At 56.0% G+C, this 26,845-nt stretch overlaps 3 protein-coding genes across 8 annotated transcripts in view; 1 reads left to right on the forward strand and 2 right to left on the reverse strand.

The window, feature by feature from the left end:
- Window positions 1-3,481: 3,481 nt before the first annotated feature.
- CBX2 (chromobox 2) lies at window positions 3,482-12,674 on the reverse strand. Its single transcript, XM_064467459.1, has 5 exons — window positions 12,417-12,674; window positions 12,272-12,315; window positions 11,655-11,720; window positions 9,763-9,832; window positions 3,482-9,301 (listed from the first exon to the last, which is right to left on the reverse strand). The coding sequence occupies exons 1-5, from the start codon at window positions 12,486-12,488 to the stop codon at window positions 7,952-7,954; spliced, it is 1,602 nt and encodes a 533-aa protein (XP_064323529.1). The 5' UTR covers window positions 12,489-12,674; the 3' UTR covers window positions 3,482-7,951.
- RBFOX3 (RNA binding fox-1 homolog 3) overlaps window positions 12,068-26,845 on the forward strand; it is a 190,934-nt gene continuing 176,156 nt past the window's right edge. For 3 of the 6 annotated variants that reach the window (XM_064467461.1, XM_064467465.1, XM_064467468.1), the window contains exon 1: window positions 12,069-12,300. The gene's annotated coding sequence lies outside the window, so the exon portion shown is untranslated. Of the gene's footprint in view, window positions 12,301-13,135; window positions 13,708-26,845 lie in introns of those variants that run through there. The other 3 variants (XM_064467466.1, XM_064467467.1, XM_064467462.1) reach the window with 3 other exon arrangements.
- ENPP7 (ectonucleotide pyrophosphatase/phosphodiesterase 7) lies at window positions 19,870-25,937 on the reverse strand. The gene is made up of 6 exons (XM_064466951.1): window positions 25,677-25,937; window positions 23,672-23,817; window positions 22,197-22,817; window positions 21,377-21,590; window positions 20,799-20,903; window positions 19,870-20,207 (listed from the first exon to the last, which is right to left on the reverse strand). The coding sequence occupies exons 1-5, from the start codon at window positions 25,921-25,923 to the stop codon at window positions 20,815-20,817; spliced, it is 1,317 nt and encodes a 438-aa protein (XP_064323021.1). The 5' UTR covers window positions 25,924-25,937; the 3' UTR covers window positions 19,870-20,207; window positions 20,799-20,814.

Here is a 26,845-nt window from a genome sequence, read left to right on the forward strand (position 1 = left end):
GTTCATGCATCTGTTGCAGGAGCCGGTGTACATAACAAATGATGTTCATAGCTAATTACGTTCTGGGTTTTTTTAACTATTATTTTTCATATGATGCTATGGATGGTGGAGGGGGGAAGTGTTACTCCCTCAGAGGGCAAAGTGCCCTGATTTCTTGATTGTGATATAAGGTGTTGCTTGTACAATCAAGTGTGCTGTATCCAGAACTGTTGCCCTTGACAGTTGAAGTAAGCACTTGAATTTACAGTATTGTTGGGGGGGTGCGTTTCCAGTTTTAACAAAAAAAAAAAGTGTTGCTACAAAGTCGGGGCGGGGAAAAGCAGAAATGCATAAAAAGGTTAAAACTGTTCTAGCAGAGTATTAACTTGAATTACCTTTTCTTGTGAAGGAAGAGGAGGTTTGTGTGTGTAAGGTTCCTGAGAGGGGTGATACTGAAATGCACTTTATAATAGAGTTGTCGTAGCAGTTGTGGGAGATGGGACTGAGCTGAGAATCTGTTTTCATTTTGTCTGGTCGCTTGATTCTGTTCCCCCACCCACTTAAAAAAAAAAAAAAGAAAAAAAAAAAAAACAAAACAAAAAAAGAAAAAACCAACAGAAAACCCCTCTGTTTACATTCCTGAAATGCCAGAGAGGTTTGGGAGGGTAGCATGTCACTGCCCATATTTAGATGCTTTATACCGCTATAGAAAGTGGATTGTTGTTGTTATTTTTTTTTCCCAACACAGTTCACTTCAGACTGTTGGAAGACTCCAGATAAAGTGTGTTGTAATATCCACATCTCTGACAAATACCAGAGCCACCTTTATGCATTCAGAGACAATAAATATTTCCCTTTTCTTATGCTAGTTAAACAATAGCCAAGAGGCGAAATATTCCTGTGCGTGAGCAGCCCTGCTGACTTGGGTGGCTTTATGTGGTTTATTTGCCTGTATTATTTCTCCTGGCTCTGGAGGGCCATGTCACTTTTCCCCCCGGGCTGGGGCAGGGGCAGGGCACAGCCATGGGGTTTCATGGCTCTGACAAAGTTTCCCTTCCTGCCCTGGGTTGAGCAGCAGCCTTGGGTGGCTGTGGGGGAGGCATGGGGGCTGCAGCCCCCCACTCTGCTTGCTCCCTCTCCCCCAGCTCAGTCACAGCCTGACCTGGGTGGGGAACAGGACCTTTACCCATGTTATGATTTTTCGTTCAGGTGGAGCAGGTGTCCCCGTCCTGACGTGTTGGTCTGAGCATCTCTGTGGGTTGGAAAGCACAAATCTGTCCGGCAGTATCTGAGGGCCAGGGCTGGGCCAGGTTGCCCTCATCCCTGCTCGGCGGCCGCCCCGGCCAAGCTCCCAAAGGCTCCCCTTTGGGGGGCTGCGCGGGAGATGAAAGCACACAGGGCCCGACGGGCAGGGAAAGGGGCTGGGACAAGGAGCAGCCCTCGCTGTTGGGCCCATCTGTGGCCCCACCTTACTCGCTCTCCTTCCCCATCCTTCTTTTGGGACCTTTGTCAAATGGCCTGGCAGGAGGATGCTGTATTGACTGTACAAAGGGAGCCATGTCTGTGAGTTCTGGATTATTTTTTTTTGTTATTTTTTTTTAAGGCATATTTTGTAAAATTGAGGTTTTTAACTTCGTTTGTATGAAGAACCAATGTGCTGGTTTCAGTGCCGGTGCCAGGGGCAGCTGACACGGGACATGTGTGTTGTTGGAGGGACGATGATGGGATTGAGCTGCCCGTCCTCCCGCTGCCGCCGTGCCAAGGCTGGAGGATGCCTCCCTTTGTGAAAGAGCCCGGAACCGCGCTCCTGCCTCGCCGGGACGCGGTCGGGCTTTGGTTGTGCTTTGCTCCAGCCCTGTGTATATGCGTGCGTCCAGACACACGTGTATCTGGAGCAAAACATATATGTGGGTGTATATGTGTGTATGTATATAGCGACGTATATACTGAGTGTGTGTGCGTGGGGGTGTGTGCGCGTGAATTATTTAATTCTAAGACTTGTACAAAAACGATTTGGCTAAATCTCAGTCTCAGAAGTGAAGCTTAACTACGTGTCTTCTGCCAGCCGTGAATGTCCATATGAGACCTGCTTTTTATGTGAGTTTAAATATATACTTTGTAAATAGAAACGTGTCTGTCTTCCCTTTGTGGCCCTGGGGTGAGGGGTGGAAGTGGGACTGGGGGATGCCCAGCAGTGTCGTGGGGTGCCTGGGAGCATTGTGGGGTGGGTGGCCCTGCATCTCCCCTCTGCGCGGGCGGTGCGCCGCGGCCGTGCGGAGCTGGGGCCGGACCCGACGGGGCGCAGGGAGTCCTGGGCAACCCCCAGCCGGGCCGGGCTGCCGCTCAGGGTTCCTGCGGTGCCCGGACGGGGCGGCGGTGGGCACCGTGTGCAGCTCTGCTCCGAAAGAACAGCTCCGGGACCGCCGCTCCGCCCCCGGGAAAGGCACCCGGGTACCGGGCCGAGCCCCGGCGCTGCCCCGGGCCGCGGCGCTCCGCCTTTCCGACGGGGCGGGCAGCGCGGCGGGGCACCGGCCGGGGGCCGGCGGGACCGGCCTTTGTATTCAAATCTGCCCCGGCCGCGCAGGCGGAGGGGGGCGGGGGGTGGTGGGGTTTTTTTTTGAGCTGTGTCCTCATTAACCTCCTTTCTCCGCTCCGCCGGGTGAAAGGCGGGGACCCCCGTATTATGGGAGCTGTCAGCGGCTGGGCGCGGAAAATGAGTGTCAAGGAGGAGCGGGAGAAAGGGCCGCACAATGGCGCCTTTCTCCCCCAGCCCAGCGGGGGGGGGGCCTTTCACACGGGTCGCGGCGGGGCCCCCGGCGGGGCGGGCGCGGAGGAAGGAGGGGGTGGGGGCGGCGGGGGTGACACACGGACACCGGCTGGCGGAGCCCCCGGCCCGCGGGAGCCGGCGCTCCCCTCCGCGGGGCTCCGCTCCCTCCGACGGCAGCCCCGACGGCGGAGCCCCGAGGGTCGCTCGCCCCACCCCGCCCCGCCGCGGCCGAGGAGCCGCTGCTCCCCGCGCTCTTCCGCGGCCGCGCAGCGCCCTCCCCAGGCCGGCCGGGCCCCAGCGGGTCCCCGGGCTGAGCCGGTGCTGAGCGGAGGCACCTGGGGACCCCCCCCCGCCCCGCAGACCGCGTGCGGAGCGGAGCCCCGCAGACCGCGTGCAGCGGCCCCGTAGGATCGGGGGCTCGCGGGGTGGTGGTGGTGGTGGTTCGCGTCCTGCCCGGACCCTCGGGTGCCGGTGGGGGCCCGGCCCCCGTTCCCCTCAACATCATCCACCCCCATCCCGGCGGGCAGGGGCGGGAACACGGTGCCCCCGGCGCGGGGATGGGGGATGCGGTTTCGCAAGGCAGTGGCAGCCCCCGGGGGGGCCGGGCCCAGGCAGTGCCGGGGCTGCTCCCGGCGCAGTGACCACACCAGGCTGAAACGTTTTAAAAAAAACAAATTTATTGATATGCTAAAAAATAGAAGTGTAATGTTATAAAAAAAAAACCAAAACCCAGCCCACCCGATGTAACCATCTCGTAGTTTTCCTGCAAATAAATTAAAAGCAGCCTAGAGGTCGTGGGTCTACACTAGCGTTAGTGTCCAGAAGCACTAGAAAACACAGGGCACACAACGCAAGCGAGGTGCGGGAGGGCGAGCGGAGGCCCCGGGGGAGTGGTGAGCGTGGCCCCGCAGCCCCGCATCGCTCAGCGGGCCGAGCGCCTGTCCTGCTCAACAAAGCCCTCAAGCTTTCCCAGGGTAATAACATCTCCAACTTTTGTTCTCTGAAAATAAAAGCAAACAAACAGCTGTAGTTTAGAGCAATTATAAGTGTCATACAGGAACGATTTGGCTCTCTCTTTAATTAAAACATACAAATCAGACCAGTGACTGGCACAAGTTACAAGAACAATTGTTTGTTTTCACCCATCCCTCAGTTTCTTTCAGTTAAAAACCTTCTCTCCCGCTTTGGAGCCCTTCACACCCAGCTCAGAAACTCAAAGCCAGCTGAACCCCCTGAACCATCCCCATCCCTCCACGAACTCGTTTTTTTTGGTACAAAATATATATATAAAAATAGACTAAGTTTCTAGGGAAGATGGCTGAATTGGCCACCTCTTCCAGTCCAATGGAAAACAACAAGTATGCTTAACCAGATTATGCCTGGAGAAAATATCCATTCAATATACAAATACTGCAGGACTTTCCACATCGGAAACCCCTTAGAAAATGACAAGTGACAAACCTTTAATTGGCTGTTTGACACACGGCTGAACACTCCAACCCATAGCAGCAAACTTGGGGGAAAAAAAAAAAGGTAGACCTTGAATACTAATGGTACTGACTGGTAAACAGGGTCTGCACCGGCTTTCAACCCCTCTCCACAAAAGATTACAGTAAATCACTCACATAATGTGCCTTTGAGAGGCAAACTCCAACAGGAACCGTTTGCTCAGACACCCCAGCGCTGCTGGGAAAGCTGAGATCTTGAAACATGAGGTTGGGAAGGGACTGGGGAAGGAGCGCAGGAGGAGCTGAAGGTCAGAAAAAATTCTGGATTATCACTTTCACCATCCTTAGACCTTTGGAATTGAATCAGCTGGTGAGGAAAAGGCACAATAGCAAGTGGTGACAGCAGAGTCCTGCCGCTACTGGGGGGGACATGCCTGGGTAGGGTGGGTGGTGGGGGAAAGCCACCCGCCACTCGGATACGTGCACCCTGGGTGTGAGCCTGGACCCAGTGACCCTTTGCCCAGCCAGGAGGCAGGAGCAAGCCCCCACATGGAGAAATGCATGTGAGCTTCAGCGGAGGCTCTGGAGGGAGCAGCCCTCCTGGAGCCGGCAGGGAGCAAGCACAGAACACAGCACCCGCTGTCACAGCTCCTCTCCTGCACCCTCTGTGGACTCGTGGTGCCAGACGCCTTCTCGGGGCACCCTCAGGTGATTTATCCCTCTGGGGGGACACCAGCCCCCACATCCTATTGCTATAAGCAAGCGCATCCCTGCCAGGTTGGCTTCCTCTTGGTGAACATCCCTCAGCTGCCTTCAGCCCTGCGGCAGGGCTCCGCGCGACAGCTGGGTGTCCCGCTGGGGTCCAGGGCATCTCTCCCCGTTGGTGTCACAGCTGTCCCCAGCACCCTGTGACCATCCTGCTTTGCATAGGCACAAACCTGTCGTGGGACCGGTGTCACAGACAAGGCTGAGAACAAGGACGGTCTGAAAGGCACATTGTTGTTCAGTTTGGATTTGCAAAGGCCAAGTAGCAAACATTTGGTGTGTGGGGAAGAGCGTTAACCCCGCGCTCCCAGGTTTTTTGATTCTTCTCCCAAAACGCTCGTATCCCCCACACAAAAGCACACCCAGCAGAGACCATGCCCAGAGCATTCGTTTCTGCTGACACAGGCTAACGTTTCCTTGGACTGTTCAAAGCAACGGTAGCTCGTTTGGCAAAGTTAAAGACTAGAAGGTAAACAGCACAGACTGACATTTTGGCATCATGGATCTCGATGGAAACTCTGTCCTCGGGAACCTCCTCCATGGACAACTCTCCCTCCTCTCACCTCGGTCCTTTGCCTGGCAGAACAACGCGCAGTGCATTGCTGGGCTGGGTGGCCAGCAGCAGAGCAGGGCTGCACCACTGCTCCGTAAACCCCCTGCCCCAGGCTGCCTGACACTGTGGCAAGGTGACATTCAAAGCTGCCTGGCTGCACTGGGCCAGAACTGGAGCTGGCTGGGAAGCCTGCACAGGTCTTGCTGCAAGGCAGCGATACACCTCCACCTGCCCCAGCTCACCGGCATGCCGTTGGCTTATGCAGGATGCTGTGCTCAGCTCCATAACGCAACAAACACAAAGCCATGACCAACAGGATGGTTGGGACTAAATACAAAAGCTAAGGGAGGGCGTCTCTGGAGCACAGGAGCCTGTCCTGGCAGAGGCTGCAGCTGCCGCTCAGGGAACAACCATCCACCCCTTGAATAACTGGGCAGTACATGCAGCCAGCGCTGGCTTTTCTCGTCCCTGAGAACTGCGCTGCCGCCAGCCAGCAGCGGCAAATGCGGCTGCAGTGGGCTGGTGTGTCAGGGCGGGTCAGAGGTACCTGTACCCCAGTTTGGTCCATTTATCTCCGCACTCCTGTGTGTGATGACACCGTGAGTGCCCCTGCCTGCAGCAAAGTCAGATGCCCATCCTGGTGCCAGGTCAGTCACCCAGCAAGCGGCGACCCCCGGAGCAGTGCCTGCTCACGCACACACCCAGTAGACGCTGGCGGGACAGCCCTTCGGAGGCACCTCCTAACCATGCATTGAGACCTGGCAGACTGCAGGCTTTTTATCTCCTCTGAGAAAGGAGTTCAGCATTAACAGAACTGAAACGACCTCAAATGCTGCTAAACTCTGCCTGAACTACTGCTGCTAATTTTGGCTTGTAAGAGTAATCTATCGTAGGGAAAAAGACCTCTGTAAAAAAACCATTATTGGTTGCAATTACAAGCCAAAATGAACACCATGGCTGCTGGCACAGGACGGCAAGACGAAGGCAAGCGGCTGCTGCAGGCCCTGTGGCTCCTTGGGGAACAGCCCGCGGGGTGGGCAATGGCGTCAGGCATCCCCTGCTGCTGCCTGGCCCTTCCCCTTGTCCCTCTCTTCTCCTTCCCTTTCCCATCGCTCCAGACCGCCTGTGCAGGCGCCCTCAACCAGCTTCTGAGCCCTCCAGCAGGAGAAAAATGTGGATGATCAGCATAAGTCGAACCCAGCAAGCATGCAAGGCGCAGGGCTGGACTGAGGGCTGTATCCAGCTGGGCTCCCAGCAGGGAGGGCTCACCCCAGCCCTGCCCAGGTGCTGCTTTTTAGCTGAACTCCAGCAGTGACCTCACAGACACCTGGCAGTCCGAGTATCAACCTACCTGCCGCTGGAAGGGTTTGCATGTCCTGTAAGTCTTAAAAAAATATTCCCCAGCTCAGTCCCTGTGAGTGCCTGGAAACTGCAGAACGGGAGGGGCCGACACTGGCGATGCTGGGACGAGGCAGAGGAGCGGTGCTGGGGCTCCCTGGGCTGCACAGCAATTCCAGCTTCACTTTCCTCTGAAAGGCAAGTCACTGCAAAGAAGCCAGCGGCTCTCACTGGCTCCCACCCTTAGTAAGGCAGGACCCTCCCCGGGCAGCAAGAATACGCCCACTGCCGGCCGGCCCTTGCTCTGAAAGAGGCACCTTTGACAGCCATATCATCAGTGGCATCCAGGATTCAGTCTTCCCTAGACTGGGTTTACTCCCCTCCCTCAAAAAAATTATTTTTCCTTAATAAAAAAATGTAAACAATATTTCCCTATCAGCTGGAAACCACAACAGAAACGTCATGGACTTCACCATCATTGGAAGTGACCTCACCCAGGGGGGTGGCTGGGCTGAGTGTACCCTGAAAAACCCCCGTGTACAGCTGCCCCCCAGCAGCCCCTGAGGGCTGGGAGCAGCAGCTGCCTCATTTGGATTGACTTGCGACTCCCCACGGCTCACAGACAGACTCGTGGGGAGCCCAGAGGAAAGAAAAGGATCTCCTTTTCCTCTCCTGAGTGTAAGCCTGGCCCATCGCAGCTCCACACCCTCTCCCCGCTGCCAGAAAGCCGCAGACCTTGTCATCTGCTGTTTCAAGTTGTAAAGCAAAGAAACCCATGTACAGTGAAGCCTGGCTCAAAACTTGCCAGCCTGTCACCCCCAGGAGCACCAGTGCCCCTGCTCCTGGAAAATGGCATCAGCCACCTCCGCTTGGGACGCCGGCTCTGGAGAGCATGGAGAGAAGTTGGGAGGGATCCATCGACCCACTGGCAGTTCTGAGCAGGTTTCACTGCGTCTTTCTCACGCCTCACTAGACACGAGTCCCGGCAGGTCTCACAACGTCTCCACGTTCACTTGAAGAAAGTAAAACCTGATGGAAGAGCTGGGCAAAGCTGAGAGAGAGAGGATGAAGGACCCTCTCCCTCCTCTCATGCTCCTGGGCTCAGTATTGCCGTAGGTTGAAAAACCCGACGCTGGTTGGGGACTCCTTGACCGTCACTGTGATCAGGTTAGCGGTGACGTCGGTGACAAAGACGTGCTCGATCAGGCTGCGGGTGGGTTTCCAGTCCTGGCTGGTCTGGATTGAGACAGACATGTTCTGACCCACGCCTGGGAAGGAAGCCGAATCCCGATCTGAATCTGAGCTGGTCTCTTCACCTGTGCTCATTTCGGAAAGCGCGGCCGGTTTGCGGTTCTCCGTGGCCGTGTGCCCCTCCTGTGTGCCGGCTGTGCCGCTTTTGGCCAAGTCTCTGTCGCCTGCCCGGTGCGCCTGCTTCTCGCTCTTGCCGCCATCTGCTCCCGAGAGCATGCCGGCACCGGCAGCATTCAACCCAGCACCCATCGTGCCACCCTTCATGCCGGTGGCACCCGCACTCGCTGCCGCACTGCTGCCGGAGCCTTTGGACAGGGTGCTGCAAAGGTGGCGAGGGAGGCCGCTCCCGCCAGCTGTGCTTGGTCCATTTTTGACGCTCTGCAGGTTTAGAGCTTGGAGGTTCAGCTCCTGACTGGAGGTTGGCTGGCTGCTGGCCCCGGACGAGCTCGCTGGCATCTTGCTGCCGTTGTGCAGCATTTGGCCTCCTGCCGCAAACCCTGTTTTCTGGTCCCCTCCAGCACCACTGCTAGGAACCTTGGTGGTCTTGGGTCCCTGCATGCTCAGCCCAAGCTCCCCAGATGCTTTCTGGTTCCTCATTTTTAAGTCCAGCCCTAAGCCGCTCTTAGTGGATGCCTGGGACTTCAGCGCCAGCCTGCCCAGAGGCGAGGTCTCTGCCGAGTTCTGGCTTTGGGACATCCTGTTCATGTAATGCACGATGGAGCTCTGCCAGCTGATGGCCCGGTTTGGGCTTGTGGAGCCGCTCTTCATCATGTTGGGCAAGTTTTCTGCAGATGAACCCCCCGAGCTGAGCCCAGCCAAGGCACCCGGCGGGTCCTTCAGCACGGCCATGCCTGAGCCCTGTGTGCTGTGCTGAGGCTGCAGCTTCCCCATCAGCTTGGCGCTGCCGCCCACCTCCTTCCGGGATGTTTTCAGCACCTTTGTCAGGTTCACGGTCCTTCTAGCCGCTTTCTGCTCCGGGGGAAGAGGTTTCCGCCCACGCTTCTTCCTGGAAGTGTCTTTCATTTCAGGCTTTGCCACCAGGATCTGAGCTTTCTTCTGTGGTACCGGGTGAGTCTCTCTGCTGCGGGGACCCCTCTTTGCTTCCAGGTCACTTTCATCCTCTTCATCAGAGGAGGAGGAAGAGGAGGATGTGGAGGAAGAGGAGCTACTTGACTTAGTTTTTGTAGGCATCTCTGGTTCCTGCAAAGACAGGGAAAGAGTTAACACACGTTACTGAAGAACTGCTGCAGGCATTGCAAATTCTTCAGTGTTGCCTGACCAGGTACCTCGGACACACACAGGTTCTTTCCCCGATTAGCTGATCTGCTCGTCCTCTACCATAACATGAGTTAGGGAGTGTACAGTGCAAAACCAACCTGGCTTAAATACCAGGCAGGACCCTGGTGCCAGGGAACTCTTCTTTCTCCTTCTATGCCATTGCCATTGCAGTGATGAAGAGACCTCTTCCTCATCGACCCAACCATCACTGCAATCTCCAAAGCCCCTCACCCGGGGTCTGTAGGCATTGCTGTGCCCTCAACACCCTCCAGAGGCTAAGCATCCACCGCACCCTGTGCTGTGGACACTCACGGGTGCCTTCCAAGGCCAGAGCCCCTCCAGCGCCATCATGGCTGTGGATTTCCACCACCACGAGGACTCACCACATGTTTCCTGGGCCTGCCCCTGGGTCGCTTCCCCCTTTTCCGATTCTGTACTTCTTTTTCGTGTTCCCTGAAAAAACAACAGTTAAGGACAATGTTTGCAGGGAAGATAGAAACCACCCAAAATCATGCTGGTTCCTCCCTTTCTTCTGTCACTAAAAATACCCTTGCCTGGGATGCTATAGGCTCAACTCCCATCCCAGCGCCTGAGCCACAGCTGGGAGGTGCCCTTAACCCCTACAGACACGTGGCGATCTTATACACTCTGAGCACATCACTTGCTTGAGCCCACGCTGCCACGGACACACCAGTGCAGCCAAAGAGCCCCAAGAACTGTATAGAAACCTGGGGACTTGTGCGGTTAAACCTCCCCCATGTGGCACCTGGATCATTTACCCTGCGGGACCAGCACAGGTCACTGGAAGACTCAGGTCAGGAATGTGATGCAATGCAAGAAACAACTACAAAGTGAGGAAAGGGTTATAAAAATCGTAGCCTTAGAACGAGGACAGCTATCTGGACATCAGGGTACCCAGCTGGCTCAGCAGCAGGCATCTGCCCTGATTTACCAGAGGAGAGGTGAAAGGAAAGAGAAACTCTCTTGTACGCAGCATGGGATCGAACTGCATGGATGGCTGAAATACATTGACCAAACTGAGAGCGGCTCCCTGCTCTGCTCACACCCGGGGGAACGGAGGCGGGCTGAGCAGCAACGGGGGAGCATCCCTGTTAGCATTCCTGTTTGCTGCAATAACATCCCCACAGCGAGAAGCTTCCAGCAGCCAGCAGTGTTACTCATCCTGAGCCAGTGGCTCTTCCAATTCATGGTGAGATTTGCAGATTTTCTAGTACAACAGGATCAAGCAAAAGGAAGCATCTGCCCCATATCTGCTAAGCCTCGCCTTACACACTTGCAGAGCTAAGCTTCCCCTCTGCCCACGGGGAGATGCAGTACAGCCTCCGTGCCGAGGAAATGAAAATGCATGCCCAGAAACTGCAAGTTCTCTCCTTTGCTGGGCTCATTTCACCTCTCCCACACCTCCTGGTCTGGATGTGGTAGCCCAGGCCGGCAGCTACGCAAAGCCCGAAGTGATTGTATGGGGAATGTTTGCAGATCACTATACTATTTTGTAGTTCTCTGTTTAAAAAGGACAGTGTTAAGCGATAAAACATACGGCTAATTAAACACCATGCTGCCTGCACTAACCACCAGATTCCATTCCTGAAAAAAATTGATCAAGAAATGAGTTATAATTAAATCCTATCATAAACTTTAATGATTGTTATTAATACGGAGCCAAAATATTTGGCAGTGCTGTGCTTGTCGTAGCCAGCTGGCTACTTTTCTACCCTCCGTGCGTGATCCCTGGTGTATAATAGCAGGAGAACAATTGCTGGTCCTCGCTCAGCTCTGGGCAGTAGCCCCCGTGCTGACAGAGGACACCATTTTCTCCCACCCATTACTTCTTCACCCCTCATAGCTGTGCCCTCCAGAAGTACATTTCGGTGCCTTCCAAGCCCACCATTCCTGCAGCCCTGGGCACCGTCTCCCCACCGGGGCCTGCGGTCACCCCCCCAGGCACAGCGAGGCCCCGACCGCTGGATGGGGAATGAGAACCAAAGCTCTCTGCTGGGCGCTGCCGGGCTCCCATTGTACAGCCAGCGCAAAACCAGATTGTGCACGGGGCCATAAATTCTTCGTGTTTACCCAGCCCGGGGAGAGACGTCCTAGGTGGACCTGAACTGTAATTTCGGGAGATGAACAAAAGGGCTGTGCCACAAAAGGCACGGCGAGCTTCAGTCTGTTGTTTCCACAACTTCCACCGCACGCGCGGCCAATTAGAAGTTAATTGACTTTATCGTTCGCTTAGAAATATTTATAGTTTGCTCACTTCTTTTGGAAAGCGAGGAGGAGTCTTGGATCAAGGATGTTCTCCTCGGGCTCCCAGCTGTTGTGCCTGCAACAGAAGACACGGACTGGGCAAGAGCGGGGGGCCGGTGCTCCCCGCCACCCCCGTTACCGGCCCGGCACCGGGGAGTTCATCCGAGGACAAACGGGCCCTTCGAGCTGCCCGGGGCCGAGCACCCGGCACCGGGCCCCGTGGGGACCGGAGCATCCCCGCGCTGGGGGCCGTTACCGCCCCTCCCGTCCCCGCGGGGCGGGCAGGGGAGAGGGGACGGGGGAGGGGGCGGCCACGCCGCCGCGGGGCGAGGCGAGCCCCGCGCATCCCGGGGTAGCTCCGGTTCCAGCGGGGGGCGCGGGGCCTGTGCCTGCCCGTTTTGGGGGGTGGGGGGCGCTCGGGGAGCGGCCGGCCCGGCCCGGGGGAGGTGTGCGTGTGGGGGGGGAGCGGAGCCCCACGCGGTGGCGGGGAGGGCCGGGCCGCGGCCGCGCTTATTTGTAAACAAAAGGAAAGGCGCGACCCGAACAAAAGCGGCCGGGCGGGCGGCACCCCCGCGGCCGCGCCCCGCACCGCGCCCCGCACCGCGCCCCGCACCCCGCACCGCTCACTTGGAGGACCAGCCTCGCCACTTGACCAGGTACTCCAGCTTGCCCTGCGGAGAGAGACGGGGAGAGGCGCGTTAACGGCGGCGGGGGTCGACGGCGGGGGGGGGCGGTGGTGGCGGCGGCGTGGGGGGGGCGCGGCGGGTCCCACCTTGCGGAGCCGCTTGCTGAGGATGCACTCGGCGGCGAAGACCTGCTCTCCCACGCTGCTCAGCTCCTCCATGGCCCCGGCCCCGCACGCACACGCACGCACACGCACACGCACACACAAGGGGAGCCCCCGGGCGCGCCCCCGACGGCGGCCGCGCGCGCCCCCGCCCCCCCATCCCCGCGCGCCCCTCGGCACAATACGGCGCGCGCGCCCCCGACGGGGGCGGGGGGGGAGGAGGGGGGGAAGCTGGTGAGGGGAGGAGGAGGGGGGGGGCTCCCCAAATTCCCCGCCGGCCAATGGGGAGCGGAGGGCGGGGCGTGCCGGCAGGGGGGTGGGGGGGAGGCATTGTCTGTGCGCGACCCCTCCCCTTCCTGCCCGCGCGGGGGGCGGCCGCTGCCCGGCCGGAGCGGGGACAATGGGGACGGCCCGGCCCGGCCCGGCGCTTTGTTCCCCTGGGCGAGGGGCTGGCTCGGTCAGCCCGGCGGGGGGGTCCCCAGTCCAACGGGGGGGGGGGGTCCCCAGCCCGGCAGGGGGGGTCCCAGTCCGACGCGAGGAGACCCCAACCCGGCGGGGGGGGACCCCAGTCCGACGGGAAGGGTCCGCAGCCCGGCGGGGGGCGGGTGTCCCCAGCCCGGCCCTGCGGGGCTCCGCGGTCCTGCCCGCGCTGCCCTGCTGGGACAGCCCCGGTCCCTCGCGGGGACAAAGCCGCGGCGGGGTCGCAGCCCGGGGCCGGGGGCACACCTCCCGTGCCGTCCCCCGGGCCCCGCGGGCCGGAGCAAACGGCAACGGGCACGTCTTTGGTTCTGAAATAGTTGATTATAATGGAATAAAGCCCTCAGAGGGCGGCAGCTGCGTTAATAACGACCTCGCGGTGTCGGCTCACGGGCTCGGAGCCAGGTACGGGCCTGGCCCACAATCCTTTCCCCCGCCGCCGAGCCGCGCTACCGAACGCGCCGCGGTAACGACCGCGCCGCGGCACCGCACGCCATCGGGGCGTGCAAGGCGGCGTGCGGAGCTACTACACCGCGGTCGCGCGTTGTGGGCGTGGAGCAATGAAATATGGTGCTTTACAGGCATGGAAGAAGATGAGTCAGCACCTCAGGGAGTTTACAACCGCGGGCCCGGAGCCTGCGATTAACTGTGCAGGAGCCAGAGGGAAATGAATTTCCGTAGCCCCAGCGCCTGGGTGCCCGCTGTGCGCAGGGGCTGAGCGGGACCTGGACGGGCAGGACGGGCGATGGGGTGTCCTGGGCGCGGGGCCTCACGCAAACCCCGGGCAGTGCTGTCTCCGGTAAGCGATGCTGAATTTAGAAAAGCATTTTGCACGCACCTCCGTGAGCTCCAGGCTGGCGCGTTGGGCTGTCCCCGCTGCGGGCGATAACGTCGCTGCTGAGGAGCTCCTGCATGATGGAAGGGGAAAATAGCTGCTTCGTTAACAGAGCGGGGCTGACTGGGTCTGTAGGACAGTGGGTGTGCCTGGGGTGCTGGGACAATGCGGGGTAATTGTCCTAGGTCGAGTGCTATCACATTTTATTGTTTTCTTTTACAATTACCATGGTGGTTCGCTGACCACGAGAACCGTTAGAAGCATTTTTTTAACCAAAGGTGACACAGAAACGGAACCCGGTGCTGCGCTTTTTCTTCCTTTTGAGTTAATTTACCTTCCGCCAGCTCTGCTCTTTGTGTGCAGCACATCTTAAATTTTAGTTAAAAAAACGCGTGCGACTTTCCATGCCCGCGCGCATGAGCGGTGTGCGCGCACAATACGGCATTCACGGCGGGGTGTGTGCGGCTCCGGTGACCGGCCGTGCTGAGCGGGCTGGGCTCGCAGTGCGTGGGGCTCCCCAGCAGCCGGGATGTGGCTCTCCACCGGTGCTGAGAGATGAGCACCATCGGGAAATGAGCCCTGTTGTTCGGAAAACGCTGGGTGGGCTCTTCTCCCAGCCGCCCCTTGGTGCTGGCGCTCCTGAGCTCCCCGTGAGGACGTGGGAATAGAATAGCTGTTCTCTTCCTTCCCAGAGCAAAGAAGAAAAGGCTGGTGTGAGTGGAGGTGCTCAGCTCCCTCTTCACCGAGCCCGAGGGAGGCCGGGGATGGGAAGCAGGAACAACCCTTGGCATTCAGGTCTCTTTGGGGGCTGAGTGTGCGCAGTGCTGGGGAGGCTGGTGCGTGGCGTGGGGCTGTGCCAGCAGCTTTGTCCTTGACCTGTGATCAGCCCCGAGCAGATCATTCCCAGCAATGACCCACACTCTGTTAATGCTGTGCAGCCCCAGTGTGCTGCACGCGTTCCCGGTCGCGCCTCCGTGTCCACGGGGAGCTGAGACCCCTTCGCCCATTGCGGGGAAACAGGCTGCACTGCTCTGTGGACTGGAAATCTTTATATCCCCAGGGATTTACTGGCAGCTTGTCCTGGTCAGCACCTGGGCCCTGGTGGGCTCTGTGGTTTCTGCCTGTTCTCCCCAGTTTGGAGCTGGAGGTTAATTTGTGTAGTTTAAAAGCTGTATGTGATGGCTGGGGTGGAGCGGGTGTTTCCTTGGAGCACAAGGCACACCAAGCCCTGGCTGTCGTCTGAGCTGGGGTGACAGCTTTCTCAGGTTGAATGCAGGTTTCCCATTATTTGAGGTCTTTAATGGAGCCTTGTGGTTTAAATGAAAAATCTCACTTTTTCTCAGAAAAGAAAAAGGAAAAGAAAGAAAACAAATCACTCTAAGAACTAAAAAAGTCTGAATTTGTGGCTTTGAAGATTTACAAAAATGGGAAGTGAATAAAAAAATCCTACATTTTTTATTTGTTAAAATCTCATGAGTTTTTACGCTGCGATTCAGATCATTTGCTCATGGGCTCAGCAATAGCAAAATGGTCTTGCTGCAAGCGTAGCTGCCTGCCCCTTCCCAGTGCCGGGGCACCGTCCCAGCATTGCCTGGCTTTCTCTTTGGCATTTCAGGATGTTTTAGTGATGGAAAAAAAAATTGTCCACAAGTGCCTTTCGCCCCTGCCTATCTGCCTTGTGCTGCTGCGGCCAGCTCCTCTGGGAAGGGCAGGGACGGTGCCTGCATGGTGGGACCAAGGGCAAGGAGGGCTGGGGCTCTGAAGGGAAAACCCGGGGGAGTTACGGGTCCTGGCGCAGCGGGATGTCCCCTTTCGGCTGAGTTGGCCGGAGGGGACCGTCCCAGCGATGGCGCTTCCCTGGGCATCGCTGGCCGGAGGTACCGCAGAGGCTGCACCAGCTCTGGCTGCTGGCTGGGGCAGAGCTCCCCAGGGAGGTGCAGGAGGAGAGGAGATGCCCACCCGCTGCTGCCGGAGCTGCGGCTCCACCTGCGAGTGCCTTTGGGCTGGATTCCGTGTTCTCCATCCCTGACAAAGACTTCACCTTCCCAGAGAAACTTGGGAACATGAAGTAAATAGCGTGGCTGCCACATTCCCCAGCTCCAGCCGAGCTAAGTGGCAGTTGCTGAGAAAACCTTTGGCATCTTAAAAATGAGACTCAGACTCCTGAACTAATCTGGTAGAGCATAATTTTGTAGCTCTTCCCAAGTATGCCATCCATCCCAGCAATGCTGCGTATCCTGTGTTATGTCGGTAGCGGGGGGCTGTCTCGCTGGGGTGGAGGTTTGCTGTCAGAGGAAGGTGTTCACCCAAAGACCAGACCTTCCTGATGAAATCAGCGGTGCTTCTGGTGCGGCAGAGGATTTGGAGCAGGCGTATGAGCAGGGCTGCAGGAGCGAGCGTGGTGGTACCAGGCATCAGCCAGGAGTGAGAGCCTGTCCTAAGGGGCTTTGTACCAGCGGCGAGGGACACGGCTGCTCCCGGGGGGCTTGCAAAGCAAAGAGCTGGGGAGGTGCAAGGTGGGGGTCAGGGCTGTGGCTGTTTCCATGGGGCATTTGGCCTCTTGTCTTTGTGCCTGGACCCACCAGGAAGAAGGAGCATTGTCAGGAGTGCCCAGTGCTTCCTTCCCACGCTGTGAGCTCAGGCCTTTCCTGGGTCAGGGTTAACAGTGATGGGGTTTTCTGAGGGGGTACCAATGCGCGTAATATTACTGACTTCAAAGGATGAAGCTGGGGCCAGCCTGGGGAGCGGCTAGGCCACAGTAGCCATGTTTGTTGTGGGCAAATGGTGGTTGTTTTCCCAAGGCATCAGCCAATTGGAGCACAGAGATCTGCATATCATTTGGGCACCGCAGCCGAGTTGCAGCCGGGTATGGAGCTGTGCAGCTTACAGGATGGAATGACCAGGGAACATGTCGTGCCTGGGCCCTGTGCCTGGGTGCGGGAATTGTAGTGGCATGTGCCATCCCCGGACTGGGCATTTCAAGAGGCAGCAGTGTTCCTGCAAACTGTGTGTACGCCATAAATAAATACATGTATATATATGTTTGTTGTTACGTTACCATCTCGGAGCAGCTGGGACCCCTGGGTAGCAAGCATCTTTCTAGTGCAGGAAAAAGAAAGGGAAGCAAATGGTGTGGAAATGCATAGCAAATTGGGATGCAATACACAGCAGGGCTCTCCCTGCTGTCTGACCCCCGGCCCCAGGGAGGGGGGCGGTGGGGAATGAATTACTTGGGGATGGGAGGGCGGGGGGAGATGCAGCATTCGGCAGAGCTGGGATCTTGGCTGAGCCCAGCTGTGCATCGGGCAGCGACTGCGTCCACCGGCACAAACTAGTGCTGGGTTTACCAGCAAGGCCAGGCAGGGCTTTGTCTGTCGGGCAAATGTTTGGTGGAAATGTCTTAAGGTGAAAGTGCACAAGGTGTGAGATGCAACGGGGAGGGCTGGGAAAGACTCAGAGGACATTCAAAATTTAACAGCATCTTCTAGATTCCAGGATTTGCTTTGGGAGAGGCTGGGCTGGAGGCTGTTCCTGGGCTGGGGAGCAGGAGGTCAGCAGCCGGTTTAGGCTGTCACAGCTCTGCGTGTCTGTCGATTAAACCCCCTCGCACCCACAGAGGGAAGGGTCTGCCTCTCCCATCAGGCCTGGGACTTCGAAACATCCATCGTTCCAGGGCTGTGTTGTCAGAGGGGAGGAAAGGACTGGAAGATTTAAGTGTGTGACATGCAGCTCCAGGGCATCACTTGGAGCAACCCTGCGTGTTCTGGTGCAGCCAGAGCTGTGATGGGTGCTGCGTGCTGGGAAGCACCCCGCGCCCAGCGGCTGCCAGAGGTGGGTTGTGCTTTCCCAGGGTTGTGCTGCTGAGAGCTTCAGCTTTGCATTATTACCAAGCAGCACCGGAGAGGGGATTCCTCCCTGTGGAAACCACCGAGGCCTTTCATGCTGAGACCCGGCAGGAGTTTATTGCTCCGGCGCAGGTGCCAGGCGAGTGGCCGGTAGCTCCGGGCACCGCGAGTTTTAACAGCAACCGAGATGCTCCTGGACGGGGTTTTACGGTGAGCTGGCCCCCCGCCCCGCCCCGCCGGTGCCGGGCTCTCCCGGTGGGGGGGGGGGCGTGGGGCGGTGAGCGCGGCTCGGGAGCCACCGCCCGCCGGCTGCCGGTACTGCACCGGGACACCGGGCGGCGTCGGCTGGAGCGGGAGCAGAGGCCGGTCCCGGCAGATTTTGTCCCACGCGTGTGCGTGGGCGCCCAGGGGAGCAGCGGCTGGGGCAGGGCATGGGGAGAGGGGAGGGAGGGAGGGCCACAGGGGGAGGGTCTGGGGGGCAGGATGGAGAAGCAGGGCCAGGGTCCGAGCCGCCTGGTTCCTGCGGTGCTCAGAGACACAGAGTTCAGAGGATGCTCTGAGCTGTAAATACAGTCGGACTAAAGCAGTACCGTGTTCAATGCTTTCTTTTTTCTTTCCCTTGCCACTGAGTGAAAACAGCTGCTCCAGGGTAGGTCTAATGGCAAGCCATATGATTTCAGGGGCAATGGAAATCTTCCTAGCAGGGATATGGCAGGGTTCAGCTTTCAGCTGGAACAGTATCTATCTCATGAGAGATTTTTCTGACAGAGCCCTGTCTCACTGAAACACTGCCTGTTGAATCAGGAGCTAAATTCCCGTTCACAGCTGAGGCAAAAATCAGCTGTTAGGTAAGGATTCCCGTCAGGAAGTTGGTCACTATAAACTCTGTGTTGCCTGTGTGGGTCTGGGAATGAGACTGGGGCCAGCCCTGTGAGCATCCTGCTCTGTGTCTGCTGCAGTCGACTGTCGGGCACCCTGAGGACCCCGGCACGGGGCCATGCGGAGCCTGGCAGCTTTGGGTTACCAGCTCTGCGGTCTCTGCCTGCTGGGATCTCAGGGATACCAGCTTCACCACAGAGCTGGCTGCCTCTGGCCATAAAACCGGCACAGCTGTGCTGACCTGTGTGGAAAGCCCTGAGATTGCCAGCAGGATTACTGGGAAAGTTGCTATGCACTATTATTATTAATATTATTTTAAATAATATTTGCATGCTGGCCCATGTGGCTCCCCTTTTGGAGCCTCCCTGTTGTTTGCTGCCAGGCTGTTTGTGCAGCGTGCTGCCGGCCTGACCCCCACCCCCAGCCCGGTTTCAAGCCAAACATTTTCTTCCTGTTTTTCTGAGTGGAGCGTGCGTCTCTTGTTTCATCTTGTTGGGTGATGCAGGGAAGGCAGCGCGAGCAAGTCTCTATGGCAACAGATGTTTATCGAGCCCCTGAGATGAGGCACAGGGTTGGGGAGAGGTACTCCAGCATCTGGGATGGGGTCCAGAGCAGCTGCCACGCTGCCACCCCACTGGAAGGGCTGGGACCAGGGCTGCGGGATGGGGGGGTGTCCTGCTCCCTGTCCCCTAAGCCCCAGCCTGGATTAGCAGTGCTGGGCTGTTTTCTGCAGAAAGAAGTTTGGCTTCATATGAGGGCCTTTTGCATCCAGGGTGCATCGGCCCCCCTGCAGGGGTACCAGACGGGTGGCACAAGCCAGCACAGGCTGTGCATGGCCCGGGGCTCGGGAACCTCAGGGCTGGGTGTTTCCTTTGAGCTGGGAGGTCCTCGCCATGTTGCTGCTGCATCCCCTGTCCCTCCAAAATACATCAAGGATTAATGACGCCCTCCCAGAGCTCCCAGGAGCTTATTCAGGGCCGCAGATGGGTTCAGTCTCATAAGTGCTGCCATAGAATAGCGCAGCTGGGGCCCATCCTGCCTGCGGGGTTTAAGCTCGGGGGTGTGTAGGTGGTATTTCCCATTTTTGTGACAGCCATAGGAGACAGAAAACTTTGGTCAGCCAAGCAGAACAGTGCTCAGTGCACCCAGGGCTCTTGAAGCAGGGGCTGGAAACACCAGTTGACTTCGGGATCCCTCCAAGGCTCCCAGGCTGGGTGGCTGCCTTTGCCGGAGCAGAGCCGGTTCTCCCAACACCACTGCCGCAGCCAGCCCAGCCCTGCAGCCACCAGAAATGAGCTGGGCCTCACTGTCTCCTCAGTGTGTCAAGGCTGTCCACTCTGTGCCAAGGCCCATCGCCATTTACAGGAGGCTTCCGGCACAATCAGAACTTTGATATGCTTTTAATTGCTTTAGATGCTCAACAGGTATTAACTGTCTCTGGTCTGAACCGAGTTGGAGTTGTTGTGCCTTGAGCAGAAAGGGAAGTTGGGGTAACCTTGTCGAGGTCAGACTGTCCATCGGTTCCAGCTTCCACAGTGGTGCATCCTGGTGCGCACCTGAAAGCTTGGGAGAGGCATCTCTCCCCTGGGACTCAGTCATTCTGGAGGAATGTGGATCGGTAATTTGGGGAGGTTTTTGGGAACTCTACAATTCTCTGAGACTGGGACCGGTTGTCTTCATGAGACATGTCCTTTCTCATTTCTCCACGCATTTCTGGTAGAGCTGCCTGGAACTTGGAGGCTGCCAAGACAGGAAAGCACAGCACAGCACTGCTGTTACTTATTTCACGTATATGCAGCCTGTGGCTATCGGCTGGGAGTGTGCCGTGCTGGAAGTGCCAGGAAATTAGATTGAGTATTACTTGTCCTGATGGGTCTCCAGGCACATATGCACAGTGAAGTGAACAAACTTATGTCCTTATTTCTCTTGCAGCCACACTCAGACACACACAGAGCCACAAGGAACGAAGCATTCACCCCTCCTTCGTGATGCTCACACAACTGCTGTCCTGCCTAGACCCGGCCACACACAGAGGCCGGGGAGCAGAGGGACGGTTAGGCAGTGGCAGGCAGGTGCTGGAGAGATGTCCAGTCCTTCTTTCTAGCCCAGCAAATGCCCTGGGTGGTGTCAATGCTGACCTGGGCAGTAAAAGTCCCTCTCCTTGAGGTGCAAAGCGTCTGCTGTGCCCTATGGGGAGCAGCTGGTGGGCAATGTGCAGCACGGGGTTTCACAGGTGGACAAAACGTGGAGAGACCAAGAACAAATGGGGCACGTGCCTGCCTGGACAAGAGCACTTCCAAGGGTTTGCAGGGTACCCTTAGACTCAGTTACCTCTGGTGGGGGGGTGTTAGTATATTCCTCCCCAGCATCCCAGAACAAGAGCAATTCCCAGCATCACCGGCAGCTTCGTGGCAGGAGGGAGAGGAGCACCTGAACCTGCAACGCCAAGAGGAGTTCAGCATTAGCTCAGTGCCCGGCCCCTGCCCAGGTGAGCAGCACCCCCGCCCCCATCGCCCCCCCCGCAGGCTGCGATAGCGGGGAGCTTGTGCGGGGAATTTGGCACACTGCTCCTCCCGGGGTGGTGCTTTGCTGGCCTCAGCACTGCGCACATCTCCTGCTGCTGACCGCTAAGGGCTGTGGGAAGCTTTGCTTTCCTGTCGGGGATGTTTATACACCTTTAAAGTGAAACCTCCCCGCTTGCTGAGGCCGGGGCTGTGGGGGCTGCGGGGGACCGCAGCGGACACCAGCATACGGCCGCGGGGCACCGATGGCCGGTCTCCGCCGCTGTCCCGGAGGCACCAGGCGGCGGCGGGAGCGGGGGGGGCGGCAGGCGGCGGCCGCCAGGTGTCGCTGTTCCCGCGGGAATCCCGGCGGAGCGCTCCCGGTGCCGCCGCCGCCGCGGGACTCACGCAGCATGGGCTTCACGGCGTCCAGGGAGCCGTCGTGGGGCTCGGGGGTGATGCCCAGGAGCTTGCAGAGGAGGACGTAGACATTGACGCTTTCGAAGGGTTCGACCACCAGCCCCTGCTTGAAGGCCGGCCCCACGGCACGGAAGATGGTTTTCATGTTCATGGCCTCATTGTCAAAACCGTGTTCCCCTACGTTGAACTGGACCTTGTATCTCTGAAAGGGAGAGAGGATGTGAGTGCCCAAACCCTTCAGCCCCCCCAAAGCATGGCCTCTGGGAGGCGGCAGGCATCGAAACAGCAGTGCTGCCAGATCCTGCATGTGGCTCTTACGTGCCATGTTCTGCAGCCACAGGGTTTAACAGTCTGTTTGGTTTCTTTGAGTTTTTGAAGTTGATGTAATAACATTAAACTTTGCAGGAGCAGGACGGTGCTGCCTAAACACAGCTCTCAAGCAATTAGGCCTTGCAAGTTCCCTCCCTAAATGTCAGCGCATCCAAATTTTGTTGTATTGAGGAGCTTCACGATGGGAAGCTGCCTGCCAGCCTTGACTATGGGCCTTCCCTTAATGCCAGGCTAGGAGAGGATCCTGCAACTGATCTTCTGTGCTCATGGAGGTCCTGCTTCAAGATTTCTGGACCTTTTATTTTCTGAAAATCAGAGAAGGTCTTTACACAAAGAGCTGGAATTTCCATCTGTTTGTATGGGGACCAATGAATAGGAAGGTGTAAAGCTGGGTAGGTACTGGGGTGCCATGAGAAGGACAGGAGGAGAGAGGCAGATCCCCAAAAGGCAGTAAGATATGTCTGTGCGTACACCTTACCCCATGGATCACATAGCCTGGATCACTGTACAACAGGAGTGGGGTGATCCGGGGATGGTTGGCATAGTGGAATCTCTTCGGAAAGTCTGCTTTCTTGTACACGTGTAAGTTTGGGTGGGCATTTTTCAGGACTGAGTACACATGCTCTAATTTTCCTTCTTTTGGCACCAGTAGTCCATTTGGTCCATAATCTAAGAGTTCAAACTGGATGTCTTTGAATGAGAAGTTCTGTACTGTCTGGATATGAATCTCATTGGTCTTTATGACACTCTCCATGCCGTGGTCAGACGTGATGATGAGGTTGAGGTTTGATTCCAGGCCACTTTCCCGGATACGCTGCCTCAAGTAACCGATGGTTCTGTCCACCTGCTTGATCATGTTTTTCCTCTGTGTGGATTCAGGCCCATACTTATGTCCTGCTGAGTCCGGCTCACCGAAGTAGAGGGCGATGAAGTCGAGGTTGTTGACCGTGAACCATTCCATGGTGATGTCAATGTTCTCTCTCCAGTTGGTTTCATTGCTGTAGTTGAACAAGGGGTGCTCCACCAACTTCATATTCACTTCTTCCCCTTGATATTTTGCTCTTCCTCCAGGGAAATAGATAGAACCTGTCTTTAAACCCTGTTAGTGGAGACATTGCATAAACTCACCTGAACTCGCTCTGCAGCACCTTTCCATCAGTCAGTGCAATACCTACTAATGTGGTTAGTTCATTCGCCCCCCTAATATCTACCTCTGCCTCTAATGAGGTTTTCTTGCTCATTGCCAATTAAAAGTGATTAATTGAAAGCATTGCTCTTCCCAGAACTCCTGTGCGTTGGTTTTCTCACTGTGTTAGTAACACTAGTTATAACTTTGGAACCAGTGACCCATTTGTACCTTGCCTGGACCCTCCGGCTCTTGACCATCAAGACATTAAGGTGTGTTTTACTCCAATCATATAAGCACTCACCCTGAAGTCAATGGGGCCAATTTGGCAGGTAAACACAAGCAAAGGTAGGTGTCTTGTGCCAGGTCTCAGGTCCTGTCTCAAAGCCAGATTCAAAGCCTACTGGGATCTAGAGAAGCCTTGCTGCAGCCCCCAGCAAAGAGGGGAGCAGCCCAACGGCCCTGGGTGTGGCTGCGGAAACGGGGTTTGTGCCTTGAAGTGTGTGAAACCCCTGGGCTCATGATGCTCCCTAAGGAGCCGACTGACATTTCTTTAAACAGGAAGAGGATAACCTGTTTCATTAATGTCTTAATAAAGCTGAAATGCATCTATTATTTTTTGCTATTTTTAATAGAATGATCATAATTATTCCTGCCAGTGTCTGGGGATTTCATTTTTTTGCTGGTCTAATTAGCCTGTCGTTTGCAGCGAGGATGTTAGCTCATGGCCACTAGAGATCGTGGCTTGCCTGTAGCTTTTACTACATGATTGCAGGCAGGATCCGTCTGTGCAGGGTCTGTGCATGAGAGGAGGCTGCTGCACTTGCCTGTCTCTGAGCGGTGATCCAGATGGGCAGGCTGCCGTTGTCCCACCAGCTGTCCACGCCTTGCGTCATGTGGTAGGGCAATTTCTGACCTGTGCTGGTGTTGAACCACATGTTGTGAATGACTCCGTGGTTCTCCAGGTATCTCCCTGTCAGGAGAGATGGAGGAAGCGGGGGTGAGCCAGGCTGCGGCTGGAGGGGGGGTGTCTCACCCCTGCGCGGGGCAGTGGGCTGGGTCCGGGTCAGCGAGGAGCTTCTGAGCCTCTCGTATCCTGTCCCAGTTCCATTTTTGCCTCGTGCAAAGTGGGGTTCCCAGGGCAAGGACTGAACTGACATGCTGGGGGGATGCCTGCTCCTCACACAAGTGGGTTGATCCCAAGCAGGTCTCACCCAGACCCCGAGCCGGGGCACCCTCATCCCTGGAGGTGCTGATGCTGCCTGCAAGTGCTCCTGCCCTTCTTGACGCAGGCAGGGTTCACCGTTACCCTGCATTTAACTAATTGCTTTGGTGTTTTGCTTTCTCTGTTGTTCACAACTAGTGAGGTCAGCATGCAGCAGAAATTCCCATTAGAAATGAAAGACTTGCTCTTCGTACTATTACATTTCATGTTATTTTTATTATTCTGGTCCTGAAGACTGCACAGTTACTGCTGCACAATAACCCCATCCTGCCCTGTATTGACAATGCCTCCCTGCCTTTTCTTATCTGCAGATTTCATTAGCATGTTCCACTCTTTTATGCCAAGGTTATTAATGAAAATCTTAAATAAGATTGGCTTCAAAATCGATTCTTCAGGAATTCCCCTGTTGCCCTCCCTCCAGCTTGACAATCTCCTCTCAGCATCACCTGCTGTCCTCTTCCCTGTAGCCTGTAACTTCCCCACATTAAAGATTTTGTACTAGTCTTCATCTTCTCCATCTTAACTAATGATTTCCCGTGTGGCACTGTATCAAATACATTACTAAAGTCCAGAAAGATTAAATTTAGTGCATCTCCCTTGTCTAAAAAATAATTTGTCTTATCAGAGAAGGCTATCGGGTTGGTCTGGTGCTATTTACCTTTGACAAATACAGGTTCAGTTCTATCCCTTTCTGCAGCTGTTGCCTTGTCTCTTGCTGACTGGGGAATCTGGATTAGGAGAATATCGTATGGAATATTATTTTGTGTTTGTGCCTTTGTAATTATATTTGCGTGTTTGCGATGTTGTAGCACGTGTTGTACTCAGATATGTACACAGATTAGAGGCAATTGCTATTCGGCACCTATATAATATAAATAATGCAGGTATGCTAATAAAAACAAAGGGAGGACACTGTAGTGAGACACTAATTTGTGCCAGATCTTAGCATTAGTGATTAAAGTAAATGAAGCCTTTGGCTGCATGAACTGTACTTTAATCTTTGTTTTGTGACTCCGGTAGATAGAGAAGTAAACTTTAACTACAGGCTATCCTGTAACAAAAGAGAAGGAAATGTCTTGAGACAGAGACAAAAAGGGTGCCTGGAGGCTTCGAGAGCAAACCAGGAGAAGAGAAGATGCCAGACTCTGCGAACAGGGTTGGGTGAGCAGAAGTGCCATCAGGAAATCAGGCGACCTATAGAGACTATAAATCCAGTAACAACCGACAGGCACCCAGCTCGCGCTGCAGAACGCATGCATTAGGAATAAAAATATACAAAACAGTTGATAAGCAGAACTTAGGGATGAGCCCTGTTGGGATGGCCTCCATGTAATTCCTACCATGATCTAGGTGGTGGCTACATAATTCTTACCACATCTGGTGCTCTTTACCTTTGATAAATACAGGTTCAGTTCTATTGCCTTCTGCAACTATTGCCTTGTCTCTCACTGTGTTTCCAAAATACAGCTATTCTAAAGCTTTGCATGCTGCTGAGGCTGGATGGCTGCTTGACTTAGTTTTCTTTACTGATGCATAAGCCTTAAACTCGCCTTTCCCCAGCCTGCACCCTGTTCTGCTGCGCCTGGCTCAGGGCAGCGAGGACTCACCAGTCAGCAGTGTGAAGTGGCATGGGCTGGTGATGGTGATAAAGGCAGGAGTCATGTACCGTGCCTTCACCCCCTCCGCGGCCATAGCATCGAGGTTGGGGGTGTCCACATCCTGGTCATAGTTCCACCGAAAGCCATCAAAGGACACAAGGAGGACTTTGCTGCGGTTGGATACCGGCTGCACGGGGATACATCTTGCTAAAGAGAGGGTAGCAAAGAAGAACCCCAGTGAAGTGAACATCTTCATGCCCTTGGGCTGGAATAGCCCAGACATCCAGACAGCTCACATTAATACATGCAGGATGGGACTAAGTTCAGTTTTTATCTAATCTTGCAATTGGTGATCAGGTGCATCGCTTCAGCGAGCATTTCATATCAGAATGAGCCTCTCTACTGTCTAGTTGAAGTAGATTAGCTTGGATTTGCTTCTGGGTCAAACACAAAATCTGCTTCCTCCATCAGTGGCGTTGGGTGCTATCAGTACTTGAGAACAGGAAGAATTGCTAGAATAGCAGGAGGCTGCCTTCTGCAGGCAGCCTGTGCAAAACCTGCCTCCCCACCACCCTGTGCCCCAGCCACTGTCCTTCACACCATGCTGGCTGCCTGCAGCCCATTGCTGTGGCTTTTCCACGCTCCCAGCAGTTGGTGCCCTGCTCTTTGGTCAGCAGTTCACCTTCAAAAGGCAACTCACCCCCCTCCCAGGGCCACTCATCCACCTTGAGAGGGGTGCTCAGAGGCTCAGAAACGAGTCTGTATTTACCCAAGGTCCCTGAGCATGATTTTGTGGAGCTACATGCTGGGGAAGGAGGCTGTGCCCTGGATCCTGGCCATGCCAGCAACCCCTGGAGATGCTCCAGAGGGTGAGCCTGGCTTTGAAGCCCCTGTGCCCCATCATCCCAGCTCCTGCTGCTTGGGCTCTGCTGCTTGCCACGGGTGCCCTTCATCCACTCGTGTGCTGCTGAGCTTTGCCATATCAGCATCCCATTTTATCGATATCTGCTGGTTTTATGACTTCTCTGGGGTTTAATCATTACTAATGACTCATTTCTCAGCAAAACTGAGATTAAATCTTTTCTAGACCTATGTAACAGAGGTTGCCTTGGTTCCCCAGGGTCTGAACTCTCAGCCTTTGTGTCTTTGCTGATCTCCCTCTGCTCAGGTTCCAAATT

Source organism: Phalacrocorax carbo, chromosome 16, assembly GCF_963921805.1.
Source record: "Phalacrocorax carbo chromosome 16, bPhaCar2.1, whole genome shotgun sequence".
Classification (NCBI taxonomy): domain Eukaryota; kingdom Metazoa; phylum Chordata; class Aves; order Suliformes; family Phalacrocoracidae; genus Phalacrocorax; species Phalacrocorax carbo.